The sequence below is a fragment of the Mesitornis unicolor genome, unplaced genomic scaffold (assembly GCF_000695765.1).
Source record: "Mesitornis unicolor isolate BGI_N332 unplaced genomic scaffold, ASM69576v1 scaffold23461, whole genome shotgun sequence".
Lineage (NCBI taxonomy): Eukaryota > Metazoa > Chordata > Aves > Mesitornithiformes > Mesitornithidae > Mesitornis > Mesitornis unicolor.
In genome coordinates, this window is record NW_010164907.1 from 30,435 (window position 1) to 44,341 (window position 13,907).

Here is a 13,907-nt window from a genome sequence, read left to right on the forward strand (position 1 = left end):
TATACCGCGGTGCTGGAATTTACCACTACCTTCAAAGTTCAGCGTCTGGAAAATTAAGATCTAGCGTATGTGAACTGCATCAAGAAACACTGAATTGTGAAGAGTAACCTTTTTAATTTTGAGTTGAGTCTTGTTGGTAGGGAGTACTGTGAGAGAGCGGCTGTTTCAGGAGTGCGACAGGATACAGCCAACCCTCGCCACACATTTTTAAGACGTACATAGTAACTTCTTCCTTCAGTTGAAAGTGTTGGTTCTCCTCCATCTGCTGGTGGACAGCACATTCTTTTGTGATGAGTTTAATTCAACTTCAGCCTTCCTGTGTGCTTAGCTACAGGGACAGTTGTCTGCTGGGGGTACATTTTGCTGGTCTTAAATCTCAGTGAATGCGCCGTGGTCAGATGTGGTTCTTCCTGCACGTGTTTGCTCTGCTGGGGGCGGATGGCAGTGACCTCTTTACTGGTACGGAAGGGGGGATGTACGTGCAGGCAGGGTTAGCTGGTCCAGTACCAAGTTTGGTTAGTCCTTTGCAGCTGCAAGCTGGAGGAGGGTTTGTCATGTCTTGATACTGCGAGGAGGCTGAGAGGTTCTTTCAAACCTGGTCCTCTTCACCAAGCTGAAGAGCTTTCTGTAAGACTGTAAACCAAACCAGTGTTGTGTTTTTTTTTTCCTGAAGGGAATAGGAAATAGAAAGACAGTGGTCTTTCATCTCATCCCAGCCAATTTTGCATCCTCCTTTCCATGAATTATCTTTGGAAGCATTGTAAACCTGGAATTGTATTTTCTTAGGAGGTTATTAAAATATCTCGGGTTGACTGGAGACAAAAGATACTCAGATGGCTGAGATTTAGACCCAAGAGATGGCCTGTGCAGGCTTTGGGCATGGTGTTCAGTGTGAAACTGAAGACTGGCCTAACTGGAGATGAGAGTCCTGCTCTGATGGATGCCCGATCCAGCAGCAGTTCCCAAGCTCTGGAGATGGCTGCAGTGTGTGCAAGTCAGGCCTGCAGTCTCCTTAATTGGAGATGACTGACCATGCGTTAAGTGCTCCGTCAGGTATCTGACCCTGCTGATGCATTCCTCCTTAGATGGGAGAAGGAAATGCCAAAACTGAAGTCAGGACCTTTTGGGGGCGTACTTGATGTCAGCTGAGTGTGCGGAGGAAAACATGAAGTACAGGACATAGGGACCTGCTGAATCACAAACCACGACTGATTGCTGCTTCTTGCCTCCTCGCTGACGTTGTAGAGACTAGAATATTAGGGAAAAATGGAAGGCTTAAGCCAAAAAGAGATTTGAACCTGGGGGCATTAAACTTTGTGCTCTGGGCAGGTGTCCTGATGCCTGGACAGTGGAGTGAGGCATTCTTGCTTGATTCCTGTCCTGGAACTTTCATGCAAACAAATCACTGTGAGGAATCATGAATTTCTTAAATTTTCAGTAGTGTGCAATTCAAGCCCAGATCTCTGAAGTAATGATGTTGTCCAGTGTCCGTCTCCATGGTCAGGGCCGTGTTGTGTTTTGTTAGTGAAGAGCTTGTTAACAGCAGCGAGTGTGTGAGGTTTTGGAAGTATTAAAACCAACTTCGTACATTTAATTCCCAAACAGAATTTGGAAAATGACTTACAGGGAAAGGTAGTTCAACTTTTATTCTCTTTTGTGTTACGCAGGTACTTCGATGGCAACTTGGAGAAGCTCTTTGCAGAGTGTCATGTAATTAATCCAAGTAAAAAGTCTCGAACGCGCCAGATGAACACGAGGTCCTCAGCCCAGGATATGCCTTGTCAGATCTGCTATCTGAACTACCCAAACTCAGTGAGTACCAACAATTCCCCCAACTTTATCTGAAACTAAGCATTTTGAGCAGAAGTCTGTAAGGACCTCTCCAAGAGTATTTTTTAAAAAGCGTTTGAAATGAAACTGAGATTTCACTTTTTTTGTTGCATCTTCCAATCTGTGGTAGGTGAATGAAAAATAGAGCCTTTTATAGGTGTATAAAAGAACTATATAGAAACTATAAGATAATTTCTTAGTGCAATAAACCTTAAGTCTTGTGTGCTGCAGCTGATCCAAGTACTGCATTACGCAGTAGGGAACCTCAGAATGATGTAGCACTTGATGCATTCTCTTTAATTCTTACTGTATGGTTTGACTGACTCTTTTTTCTTAAACAAGCCTCAAACAGTTTACACAGAATGGGACTGTGTTTGAAATGAAGTGATGATACCTTCCACAAAAACCTTCAACGGTGCTGGGTCTGGGGAGCAGTGGAGTAAAGATCTTCAGGGGAAAAAAGCAAGCGGTAGATCAAGTCTTTTTTTTTGTTTTTAACAAATGTCAGATATCGATGAAGACGTGCAAATAAGTGACAAGAGAGAGAAAAACTGTGGAAAGCATGATGGCCAAAGGGCCATCTAAAATAGAGTGATAAGACAGCAGTAAAAAAAAAAGTAGTAAATAATCATGCAAAATAGTCGAGCTAGAAAGCCTAGAAGAAAACTGAGTAGGAGCAGAGGTAAAATAAAGTTGTTCAGAGAACACAGCCAGTGTGGCTGTCTCTGGATCTTTGTCATGTTTGTGCAATACCACCTTAATCTGGGAAGATGAGGGTCGAAGTGCTTGCTGTGGCTCTGAATCACTCTTGTGGTTTGTGGTAAGATTGGTGACGGTGCTGCTTTTTTGTAGCTGTTTGCAAATACTAAGAAAGTAATTTTGATTTTTATCTCCAGAAGAGGTGGTCATAGAAACGTCAAGTTTAGGTTACACATTTTAAATACGTTAAAAAGCAGGAAAACGGTGTATTTGCTCTGCTGGATGGGAACACAAGCCCAGCACTCACAACTCGCAGCCTTTCTGCTGGCTGGGGATATGTGTGGCTGGCTACTGGAAAAGGCTGCTGGCTACTTTTTGGCTACCGAAAAGGAAAGGACTGCTCAAAGCACACTAATACTTCTTGGGTTTATAACACGCTGAAATAGTAATGGCCTGGTTTTTTAGATTACGGTGTTGCAAGTGAGCAGAGGTGTCTCTCAACTGTTACTGTTGACTAAGTCAAGAGACAGCAGAGGGGAACCTCTGTTTCCTTGCCATACCCTGCATGTGGAGCGTAGAGGAAAGCTAATATTTATTGTTTCTTCTCCCAGAGCTGTAGTGTTTCTGTGTCTGAGGTGGCTGTAAGCCATCTGGTTTGAAATCTGTTTTGGTCAATGTGAATTATAAATTGCAGGATGAGTTGTTAAACACCTAAACTAAAATCTCAGCTTTTCAATCTTCTTGCAGAGGTCAACTTTCCCCTCTCCGCCCCAAGAAAAAAGCTGCATTTTTTTCCCCAAGAACCCCTTTCAGCCTGTAGGAAGCTGGAAGTTTGCAGTAGCATTTGTTAAGAAATTTTTCCAGCGTACAGCTGCTAGAGGAATGCTAGTGTGGAATATTCACCCTCTCACGGGGTCATTGCAGGTGGTGTTTGTCTTTTAAAGCACATATAAGGGAAATATGAAGTCTTTATAGCCCTTCAGTCGTCCCTGCAGAAATGTGTTTTCAGGGAAGCTCCTGGAAAAGGAGGAATTTGATGCTCTCATGGCAGCCTGCACCCTGATGGTTTGCAAGCTCAAGAGACATATTTTAGTCCCTCTGGGTCCCTATGAACCAGTGTCAGGTCCCAGCAGTTATTTCAGGTGAAATGCCAACTGGTGAAGACAGGAATGAAGAAGGTTTTGGCTTTGCCCACCTCCTCTCTTGCATCTTGCACTTCAGGCCCTGTTTGAGAGGGAGGCTGCCGGGGTGGGGGTCTTTGGGGAACATTCTGCCGTTGGCCAAATGCAGAGATGACTTAGTTCACAGATTCACAGAATCGCTCGGTTGGAAAAGCCCTCTGAGATCATCACGTCCAACCGTTCCTGTCTACCCCCTAAACCATATCCCTAAGTACCTCGTCTACCCGCTCTTTAAACACATCCAGGGATGGTGACTCCACCACCTCCCTGGGCAGCCTGTTCCAGCTTCTGACGACCCTCTCAGTAAAGAACTTCCTCCTTATCTCTATCCTGAACATCCCTTGGCACAGCTTGGTGCCGTTTCTTCTTGTTCTATCCCCCATCACCTGGGAGCAGAGACCAGCACCCACCTCTCTACAGCCTCTAGTTGGTTGATGCTGTCATCATTACTGAAGCAAAGAAGGCCTGAGCTAGGCTGTCCTGGTGAACACGTCTTGGGGCCGACGCTGCCTTAGGTCAGTTTGATGTCATTAGAAGAGCAGGGCCAGGGATTGAATGGCAGCACGCTGCTGCCTCGCAAGAGGAGTAGGTGATGAGTATAGATAGGGTGAAAGCAGAGCTGTCCCCCGTGGTAACGGGGTGCTTCAGAAGACACTTTGCCCTTTACACTTGGTGGTTTTGTGTTGGCCTTTTTGCTCACTCCCTTGACATCTGCTGTTAGCTTAGCCAAAAATAATTGGGAACTCCCTCTAAAGAAATGAGTTGAAAGATGCTCTGAATTCTTTGCAGCCTGGGAGCACGTGTGCTGGCTGCCTTTTATGTGGGCATTTAGCAAATCTTTTCACTGCCTGAAATAACTGAAATGAGCCTTGAATGAAGATTTGTGCTTACCTGTGTTGTGTTGCTGCAGGAATATTTAGTTTTGTTAAAGGGTTATCTCCTTGTCCATGCTTATTTCCCATCACGTGTGGAGAAGCTGTAATTCTAAGAAAAGTTGGTGCCAGCTTCAGGCTGTGTGTTTTTGGCTTCCCCAAAGTTACAGGTGTTGGGGCTCTTCTACCATAACCCTTTATCTCCAGAGGATGTCACTAGGCTAGGCCACTTGCATTTGTGGAGTTTCGTACAAGCTGATGGTATCTGTAGCTGTATCTCAGCTGTATCTGTAGCTGTATCTCAGCATGGAGCTCTTGTTTTATCTCCTTAGCTTGAGAGGAAGATGGTTTGAAAACCAGAGCCATTCAATAGTAACCTGCACAGTGGTATGAGTGAAGGGTTTTAAATACAGATTGTCTTTGCTCCTGGCTCAGGGTATAAAATAACAATAAGGTGACCTGAGAAAAGTAACTTCATTTCACTCTTTCCCCAGCAGTGTTTGTTTCTCCTCCCCTGCTGCAACCATTCAGTCCCAGATGGTTTCTTGACGTGCTTGGTGCAGATGATGCACGCAGATGAAGTTGCCCTTGTTGCTGTCTGCACTAGCTAATCATTATTGAATTTGATTTAGTAATTTACACCTGCCAATTAGGATCTCTGGTGATCTTTCATCTGATGAACATCTGGGCTTCAGGGGGAAGCGTACCAAGCAATTGGCAAACTTTGTGCGTACGCCTCAGAAGCCTGCAGTTCTTTCTGTCTCTGTAGTTTAGTGCTCACCCAGTAATGCAGACTGCTTGCTGAGCACTTTCTGTTTCCTGTACAAGAGAGAGGTAAATCAGTGCCTGTGCAGAGCTGGTGTGCGTATTTTGGGCCTTCTGGACAGCACCCACGTGTGGTGTAGCAAGCCAAGTAGAAAAATGGGAGAAGAGGAGACTCCGTATCATCATCTATCTGTGACCTGTTTGGTGGTGGGGCATTTATTTTGCTAATTTTCAAAAGTAAAACATGGGAGAGCCATGCTGTCCTCTCTGTACGGTCCTAAAACCAGGATCAATTCAGGCAGGTGGGATGCCTTTCCTTGCTGCTGGGGCTGGGGATTAAAGTCTGCCTTTGAAAGCCTGCCTAAAGCTGTCATTCTTTGTCATTGCAGTACTTTACTGGCCTAGAGTGTGGACACAAGTTCTGTATGCAGTGCTGGAGTGAATATTTAACTACCAAAATAATGGAGGAAGGCATGGGACAGGTAAAGTGTCAACTCACCTATGTCGTGACTTACTTATCTGTGGAAATTCTATGTGTATTGGAGAGGAGGGGGAAAGAAAGGGGAGAATTCTTCCCCACTGAAGTTTAAAAACAAAACCAAAATAAAAAAAACCCACACCAACCAACAAACCAAAACCAACCAACCAAAAACCAGAGAAAACTGAAGCCCCAATGCTTCAGGGGCTGCAGCCTGTGCCACACATGAAGCTGAAGGGAGCTGCATGGAGTTGGTGCCGGTGTCTTTGCTCTGGGTGGGAGTAATTGTGCAGTGGCACATCTGGGATGTGATGACAGAGCCAGGGCACTGGTTTTGCTATGGATTGTCTGTTGCCTTGCAGTTCTTTGTGATGTGAAAATAGGATAACCGCTGTTCTTTTTATGACTGTTTTGGTTTTTGTTGTTTTGTTTTGGTTTTTTTAGACCATTTCATGCCCTGCTCATGGCTGTGATATCTTAGTTGACGACAATACAGTTATGTAAGTATCATGAGTTGCTACCTCTTGGCTTTCCTCTCTTTTTCCGTTTTGTTACTCATGTGCTATTCAAATGTACTGGCTTATTAAAACCCAAAAAGAAACTGCAGAGAGGTTGGTCTTGAACTGTTTGTTTTGGTACTGGTGTGTCTGAACTTCCTGTTTAGCTCTGGAAACCCCATGCCACAGTACTCAGAGGAAAGACTCCTTGACCAATTTGGTCAGCATGACAGCAGAATAAACACCAGGTCGCCTTTCCAGACCCTGTTTAACTGCCTTGTGCATTTTGTTACCTTTGATTTACGGAGGAATTTAGGACTTCCTACCTAAGTCAACCCACTGGTTCACCAAGTCCTTACAGCTGTAGTTAATGTGTGAGTCAGAGGAAAGAAGTCCTGTGTATGGTCCGGTGTAGGGTGTGTTTTATGCCCTCTGATAGAAAGCAGCTGCCCCTCGAACATAAGATTTGGTTAAGCCGGTGTGTCAGCCTGCGTTACTTTGCTTATTAAGTTGTAGGGTGACTGCTTGTGCATGGTGAAGCAGTGAATTCCACGAGCTTCCTTCTCTGTTATATTGGGTGATGTTATTGCATGAGTAATATCCTTCATAATTCTGAACCTTGATTAAGTTCATTTTAATTCCTCATGCTAAAAAGCGTCTCAATAGAAGCTTATTCTGTTACCTTATTCCTTCCTTCCTGAAGTCTGACTCACTCATTGATATTAATTTGCTGGTTTTTCCATCAGACTCGTGATTTCCCATGTCCCTCTGCATTAGTGACTCCACGTTAGTCATAAAGTGTAGGCTGGGTAGAGGTGGAAGTAGCTGAGATGTTTGCTTGCCCTGTTGAGGGGTGGCTGTTGTGGAGCGTGGGGGGTGGACACTGAACTGAAGTTGGCATCACCTCCTGAGTGGCTCGACTGAGATTTTTGTTTACTGGAGCCTGACCTCACCTTGTGGTGTACATCACAGCAGGACATTTCTCGAGTGTTTTCTTGATCGCAGTGGTTTGAAGAAGCTGTTCAAATAGTGCACGTGGAATAGCTGAAGTTGTCGGAGGTTGTGATGGAAAGGACAGGAGAAGAGAGCAGCACTGGCTTTTGTTGCTATGACTTCTGTTGCTATCGCCTGAAGTTAGTAGTAGGTCTGGCTATCCTTGTGTTTCACTTCATGGCTTTTATAGTGCAGAAGACCACAACCCTGGACTGGATCTGTGTAGTTTTCAACTCACACCATGTGCTGTGGGATTCCCCCCCACCTAGAAATTGAATCTGCACCCCCTCCCATGTCCTTAATTATTCTCTTTTTAGGTCTTTTCCTGTTTTCAAAGTCTCCAGCTCTAAGTTTCCAAGCTACAGGAACCTCAGATTAATGTGTAATGTACAGAGACACCAGTTTTCCATCAGAAAATCGGAGGACGTAGGCCAAGTTATTAATTTGCTTCTTTCTCAGTACTTGCCCTCGACAAGGCAGTACACCTCCAAGTTGAACGATCTCCATATGAGTCCAAACTTAGCAATTTGGATGACTTCCCTGGATTTTTCAGTACTTAGCTAGCTTTTTGTCCATTTTCCCTGTTACTGTTGAGCATAGTAGAAAGGTTGAAGGTCTCTTTCAGCTCTTTCAAGACCTTCACACTGGCTGAAGGTAATCTGTGTCTGTCCCTTGTTCACCCTTGCTAATGCTGCTGGTAATTGCTTTAACCTACATGCAAAGATGTTGGTTTCATTAGTAAGCAAGGCAGGCTGCCTTTGTTACTGCTGTGTCTAACGGCCGCTGCTGGTGGGCGGCAGCAGGCTGGTAGTAACTTCTGAGAATCAGCCCACTCGGTGGCAACGCGTGGGTTTTGGGTTCTCTTATGGAAGTCGCAGGGAGCGCTGCCTCGTTTTTAATCTGCCTTTGCATCATTGCAGATAGCGGCGCTTCTGTGTCAGATCAGGGTGTAGGGAGGTCTTGAAGTAATTCCTTTGGGAGTCTGTTTGACATCTCGCGTGCATTCTGCCAATTCCACTGATTGGGGTCTTTGAGGAGTTTGCATGCTCAAAATGAAACACGAGTGTAAAACTTACAGTCTGATAAAGGATTGGTGCTGTGGTTGCATGAATTTTTTAGATTTCTGGCAGCTCAGAGATCAAGGGTTAAGTCGATTTTGCAAGCAATTTGCTTTTCCAACCTGGCTTTTAAGGTGGCACATCCCCCAGAGGATGGTTTGTGGGCACTGGGAATGGTTTTCATCTCTTAATTTATCTAGTTTCATTTACTGTTTGTCAAAAGACAGTAATATTCAGAGTAAAATTCTTGAAGGTCTCGACCTGAGCAGTGCTGTGGAAGTGCCCTTTACCCTAGGGCAGGTGAGGTTGCTGACAGGGAGCGATCGTAGGATGTTTGGTGAGCAAAACCAGCGGATTGCGTACTCTGTGCGCTCTGGTTCGCTCTGGCATTACTCTTAATCAAATTCTAGTTCCGGATAAATCTGTATAGTACAATAACCTTTTAAATTGACATTTTTTTATTCCTAGAAGCCTGGGTATGGGAGTAAGAAAGTGAGATTTCTAATTCCTATTAAAAGGTCAAGTAGCTTTTGTCATTCTTCAGTGAAGTTTCACCGCAGAACTGCAGGCTTGCCATGGACATGGGCCTGATGAGCGTTGTCAGCCGATTTTGTTGCGTTTTAGCGCTGGGTTTGTGTAATAACCAGCGTGGCGCTCAGTGAGGAGCTCCTCGTACCGCTAAGGGTGAGGGTTTATGCAACACGGCACTGTCACGTGCGCTGCTCTTTAATAAGTGTTGGCGTGGTAACGTGCAGGAGCACGCTCGATTTTTTTTTTTTTTTGGCTGCATCCTGAAATGGATAATCTGTTAATTTAAATATTTGCATGTGATGCAATCTGTATAAAGCTCTATTCCACAGTGATTTGAAACAAATACCACCAAGTGTGTACTGGTCTAGCTTTATGTTTCTATATAAAAGTGCTCAGCAATACATAATTATTTTGAATATCTGGCCTACGCAGTCTGCAAATGCCAGCTGGGCTGCTGTGTCCAGCAGAAAAGCGGTCACCGTGCTTTTAAAGGCTGCTGCTCTCTCATTTTCTTCTGCTGTCTCGCATCCGAGCTGACTGACTTAAGTCAATGCTGTGTACACCCTCTGTGGTGATGAGTGTAAATCAAACTTGGTTTTCTGGTAAGTGTATTAAAACTGTGCTCACTTGGAAGCTGTAGCATTCCATAGCAACCCTGATAACGTTGGACCTGCTGAAGTTTGTCATTGCACAGTAGTCGTTGTGGAGCTTTTTAAAGGGATTTGCCACGAAATGTGCGTGCTCAGTGTAAATGAACAGATGAAATTGTTTGCCCTGTGTCTTGGGCTGTTGAGGAAAGCGATTTGATTTGTTGTGGGGGTTTTTTGTTTGTTTTTGTTTTGAGGTTTTTCGTTGAGTTTTGGGTTTTTTTTGGGGGGGTGTTTGTTTGTGGTGGTTTTTGTTTTAAATCCCCACATCAAGAGGTTCAGTTCTTTTGAAATGTGTGAGCTTTCTGTGTTATTCTGAAGCAAATATTAAAAGTTGAATATAACAGTTTCACTGTAATGTAATACAGTAAATGAACGGGTAAGGACAGGGAAAAAAGTACAAGCAGAGCAGGAAGAATGAAATAACTTGTGTCTTAACTTACTGGCTACGTATGAAATAAAAATGAGTTTTCTACTACAGTAGAACTTTTCTGTTTCTTCCCTTTCCACAGGCGTCTGATCACAGATTCCAAGGTTAAATTAAAGTACCAGCATTTAATAACCAATAGTTTTGTAGAGGTGAGTGTTTTATTTGGAATTTTTCATGACTTATAGGTTGTTTTTGTCTTGCATGTACCAAACCAGAGAAGTGAGGCTTGTTTGGAACTGTGGAACACTTTTTTTTGCATAGTCTCTAACCAAGTGTGACTACAAGTCGGAGGCTTTGCAGGGGTTATTTTATAGCCTGTTTAGTTACCGGTATATTTGTAGGAAAATACTAAAACAATCTGCAGGTCAAAGACTGAGAGAGATAAGAACCAGGTGCTGTTGGAAGTAAAGCTGCAATATTGCTTCGAGGAAAATCCTGATAGCTCTGCAACCCTAAAATAAAAATAAACTTAGAGAAAGGTGCTTTGGAAGATTTTCTGCTGTCCCAAGTTCCCAGCTGTGCACGTTCAGACTCACTGTAGAGCCCGGTATGGAAGTTGTTACTGGGATTGAGGTTTCGCTCCTTGTTTGAAGTGTGGTATGCAGTGGGTTTTTTGTTTTTATGCAACAGTGTTGCAGACTGAAACACGAAAGTAGCAGTGCAGACCCATACCCTGCAGGACAGCGGGAATGGGTGATGAGACAGCGTGTTAGAAAGTGGTGCTTGTAAAAACCTAGTGTGCGTGGTGTGAGCGGGGCTTCACTGCTGTTGCAGTGGTGGAACAGAGATGGGAGGTGCAGACAACTTGACAGATGCGCTTTTTTTCAGTGGAAAGCTTCATATTCTTCAAATGTTTTCTCGGGGTTAGCTAGGGGGTCAGCAGTAGTGTTTATGCTGCTCATCCTTCCTAAGAGGCCATTTGACAGTGAAGAGATGAGTGTTGTACTGCTTGCTTTGAGTAGAAAGCAAAGGAAATGCTCAGATTGAAGCACCAACACTCTCATTGTAGAGAACTGGCAAGACAGGAAGGAGTGTGACTGAAGGTCATGGGTGAAAGGGTGAAAAAGGGGTGAAGGGCATGTAAGAGCTTTGTGCAACATTCCTTTTTCTATCACTAATTTTTGTTTGCTTTATTTCATAGTGTAATCGACTGTTAAAGTGGTGTCCTGCCCCAGATTGCCACCACGTTGTTAAAGTCCAATATCCTGATGCTAAACCCGTTCGCTGCAAATGTGGACGTCAGTTTTGGTAAGAACAAGCAAGTAGAAGTTGTTGATCCTCATTTTTTACTTAACGCTTGGAAAATCTAATAGTATGGGTTCTGTAAGTCTTTATACTAGGATGTGGTTTAGGCGGTGTGCTTCAAATGGTAAGCTGGGATTAGGTACAGCTGGTTGCAAAGCCCATCACTATGGAGCTGTTGCTCTCTGTGTCTTTGGCTTCCTTTGACATGGAGACAGATCACTGAGAGGTGTTGTTCAGATTAGGTGAGGTTCTTGACTGCAGGCACTGTAGAGAATTGACAGGTATTAAGATACATCCAGCTCTGAAATGGTCACTGAGAGATCTGAGGGTGGTTTTTTGGTGTGTATAATGTTTCTTAAGGACTGGCTCTGGTCTCTTCAGCAGAACAACTCAGAAGAAAACTTCCACAGTGTTAACCTAGTTAAATACACGTATAATAATCTACCTTACTTGCTTATTTCTCCTTTCTTTCACTTACAGCTTTAACTGCGGTGAAAACTGGCATGATCCTGTTAAGTGCAAGGTGAGCATGTCAACGTTCTTGTCTAAATGCAGTTTATGTGCAAGATACATAGAAGTGAAGCACAAGCTTTGTGGCTGTTCACATCAAGAAGCATAGTAGTTGACTTTTTTAGATGGTAGCATGAGAAAGATCAGCAAAATCATACTGGATGCCTTTAGGATGCCTCAAAGGAAAGTTTTTCTGGTGAAAAGCTGGGTTTGTATTGACACTGTCAGAAGCTGAAACCAAGCTTGGGATCCTGTGGCTCATGCGGAACTTGTGGACAGCCACGTTCTGTGCGTTGAGCACGGAGCAGCGTATGTTTCCAGTGACGAATCCAAAACAAACTCCTCTGGGAAGAGAGGAGGGGAAGCTCTCCAAAGGTTTAGTGTGGTTTAGTTGGTCTTTCAAGGCCAGATGTGGTCATTTATTATCTGGCAGGTGCAAGCAGTCTTTTGCTTTTGTTCCTTGCATGCATTTGATAAAGCCATCTTCCCAGTATTGTTTGTTTTTTTAAAAAATATATAAAAATAAGGTGGGCAGTCTGGGTGTGAGTGGGCATTGCAAGGCTAAGGAAAGCTGGGCTTGATGTATGGCCAGCCATCGCAGGGGGGCTGGCTGCAGTTTTGGCAGATCATTGTTATAACGTCCTTATTTTAGAATCCCATGTGAAATTTGTGCTTGTTGGACTTAAAAACTGCAAACTCCTCGCGGAAGTGTTTGTGCTGAGTGATGGTGCTTGCTGGATCACGGTGGTGCTGCTGGAAATGTCTGCAACTGAATGAGTTGCTGCTTGCACTGCTTTTCAGCACCCACACCCCCCATATTCCCCTGGGATTATGCTCTCATTACCATTACCTGAATGTAAGCAGCTGGCTTGGGAACATTTGCAGTTCCTCTATTTAAGTGTAACTCTCTTTTTTCATTTTTTTTCTAACAGTGGTTAAAGAAATGGATTAAGAAGTGTGATGATGACAGTGAAACTTCTAATTGGATTGCAGCAAACACAAAGGTGAGAGGTTTTTCTCATGTTTTGCATAGACTTATCAGATGAAAAGGATGACAGCCTAATTCCTCTGTACTAGGGTTGTTTTTTTCTGTTGCATATCAGTAGTTAAGAGCAAGCCTTAAAATCCCTACAGTACACTGAAGAGCTCTTTGTTTGAAGAGCACATAGGTGTTACTGCCTCAAATCAGATGAGGTTCTTTGTGCTAAGTGGAGTTTGTTCTTCTGAGAAACAGTTTGAGACCCAAAGGAAGCTCAAATTTTTAAGTCTTCGGGCTCCTGTCTGGCACTGGTGGTTTCCCTAAGCAAATCAGTGCCTTGCTGAAGAGTGTGAAACATGTTAACACCACCTGTGGCTTGGTTTGGCTGTGATAATTTACATCTGCCTTTAAATCCTCTGGGTTGGCCTCTTGAGGAGTCTTTCATTTCTGCTGGGCAGGCTTCCAGACAGCGACTGGCGGAACAGCTGCTAAGATTTTATTATGTAAATGCCTTCATTCCAGTGAGCCCAACTTCGCCTGAAACTTCAGCATCTGCTCAGTTTGGGATGAATTGAAACAAAGGTTGGCATGGTGGCAAGGAAACAACAAAAGCAGCAGAGCAGTAAATGCCATTGGGAGGGTTCGGAGCAGACCTGGGGCTCATGCCTGCCAAGCCAGGCGGGTGGAAGAAGGTGGGGAGGGTGTGAGGAAATGGTCGCTTTGTTTTCTCAGCTCTGTTGTGTAACTGGTTAATGGTATTGTTTGCAGCAGTGGTTGCTGCTTTCTGGGGCTGGCTGCATGCTTTTCATTGAGCTGGTATGTGGTGGTGTGGTGAAAGCAGAAACACTCATGGCGCTTCAGTGCACAGTTAAAATTGGGCTGAAATTGTGCAGTATCGGCTGCTGCTTTCTGTTTCGTGGGCTGAGACTTGTGTGGTCCCTGCTTGGAGGCTGAGCGTTGCTCAGTAAAGTGAATTTGGCTTTTTCTGAGGTGGGTGTGTTTGGAGATGTGTTGTGGCTCAAGATGTGAACCGGATTTGTTCGAACTTTGTGTGATCTTCAGGTATTGCTTGTATTAAACTTGAGGAAGAGTAGCCAGACAGCTTGGAAAGGGCTGAGCATGAGCACATGCAAAGCAGCCTTAGCCTTGGGTATCGAATGTTTGGGATGTCACAATGGCCACAGCCCCATTT

General features: G+C 44.2%; 1 protein-coding gene across 1 annotated transcript in view; it reads left to right on the forward strand.

The window, feature by feature from the left end:
- Positions 1–12,740, forward strand: part of LOC104548451 (E3 ubiquitin-protein ligase ARIH1) — a gene marked incomplete at its 3' end in the record, with an annotated part of 19,694 nt that extends 6,954 nt beyond the window's left edge. Inside the window, exons 3-9 of the mRNA XM_010194468.1 lie at positions 1,668–1,812; positions 5,737–5,829; positions 6,270–6,325; positions 10,064–10,130; positions 11,123–11,229; positions 11,707–11,749; positions 12,669–12,740. Coding sequence (XP_010192770.1) covers positions 1,668–1,812; positions 5,737–5,829; positions 6,270–6,325; positions 10,064–10,130; positions 11,123–11,229; positions 11,707–11,749; positions 12,669–12,740 — 583 coding nt within the window. The remainder of the gene's footprint in view (positions 1–1,667; positions 1,813–5,736; positions 5,830–6,269; positions 6,326–10,063; positions 10,131–11,122; positions 11,230–11,706; positions 11,750–12,668) is intronic.
- Positions 12,741–13,907: the final 1,167 nt, after the last annotated feature.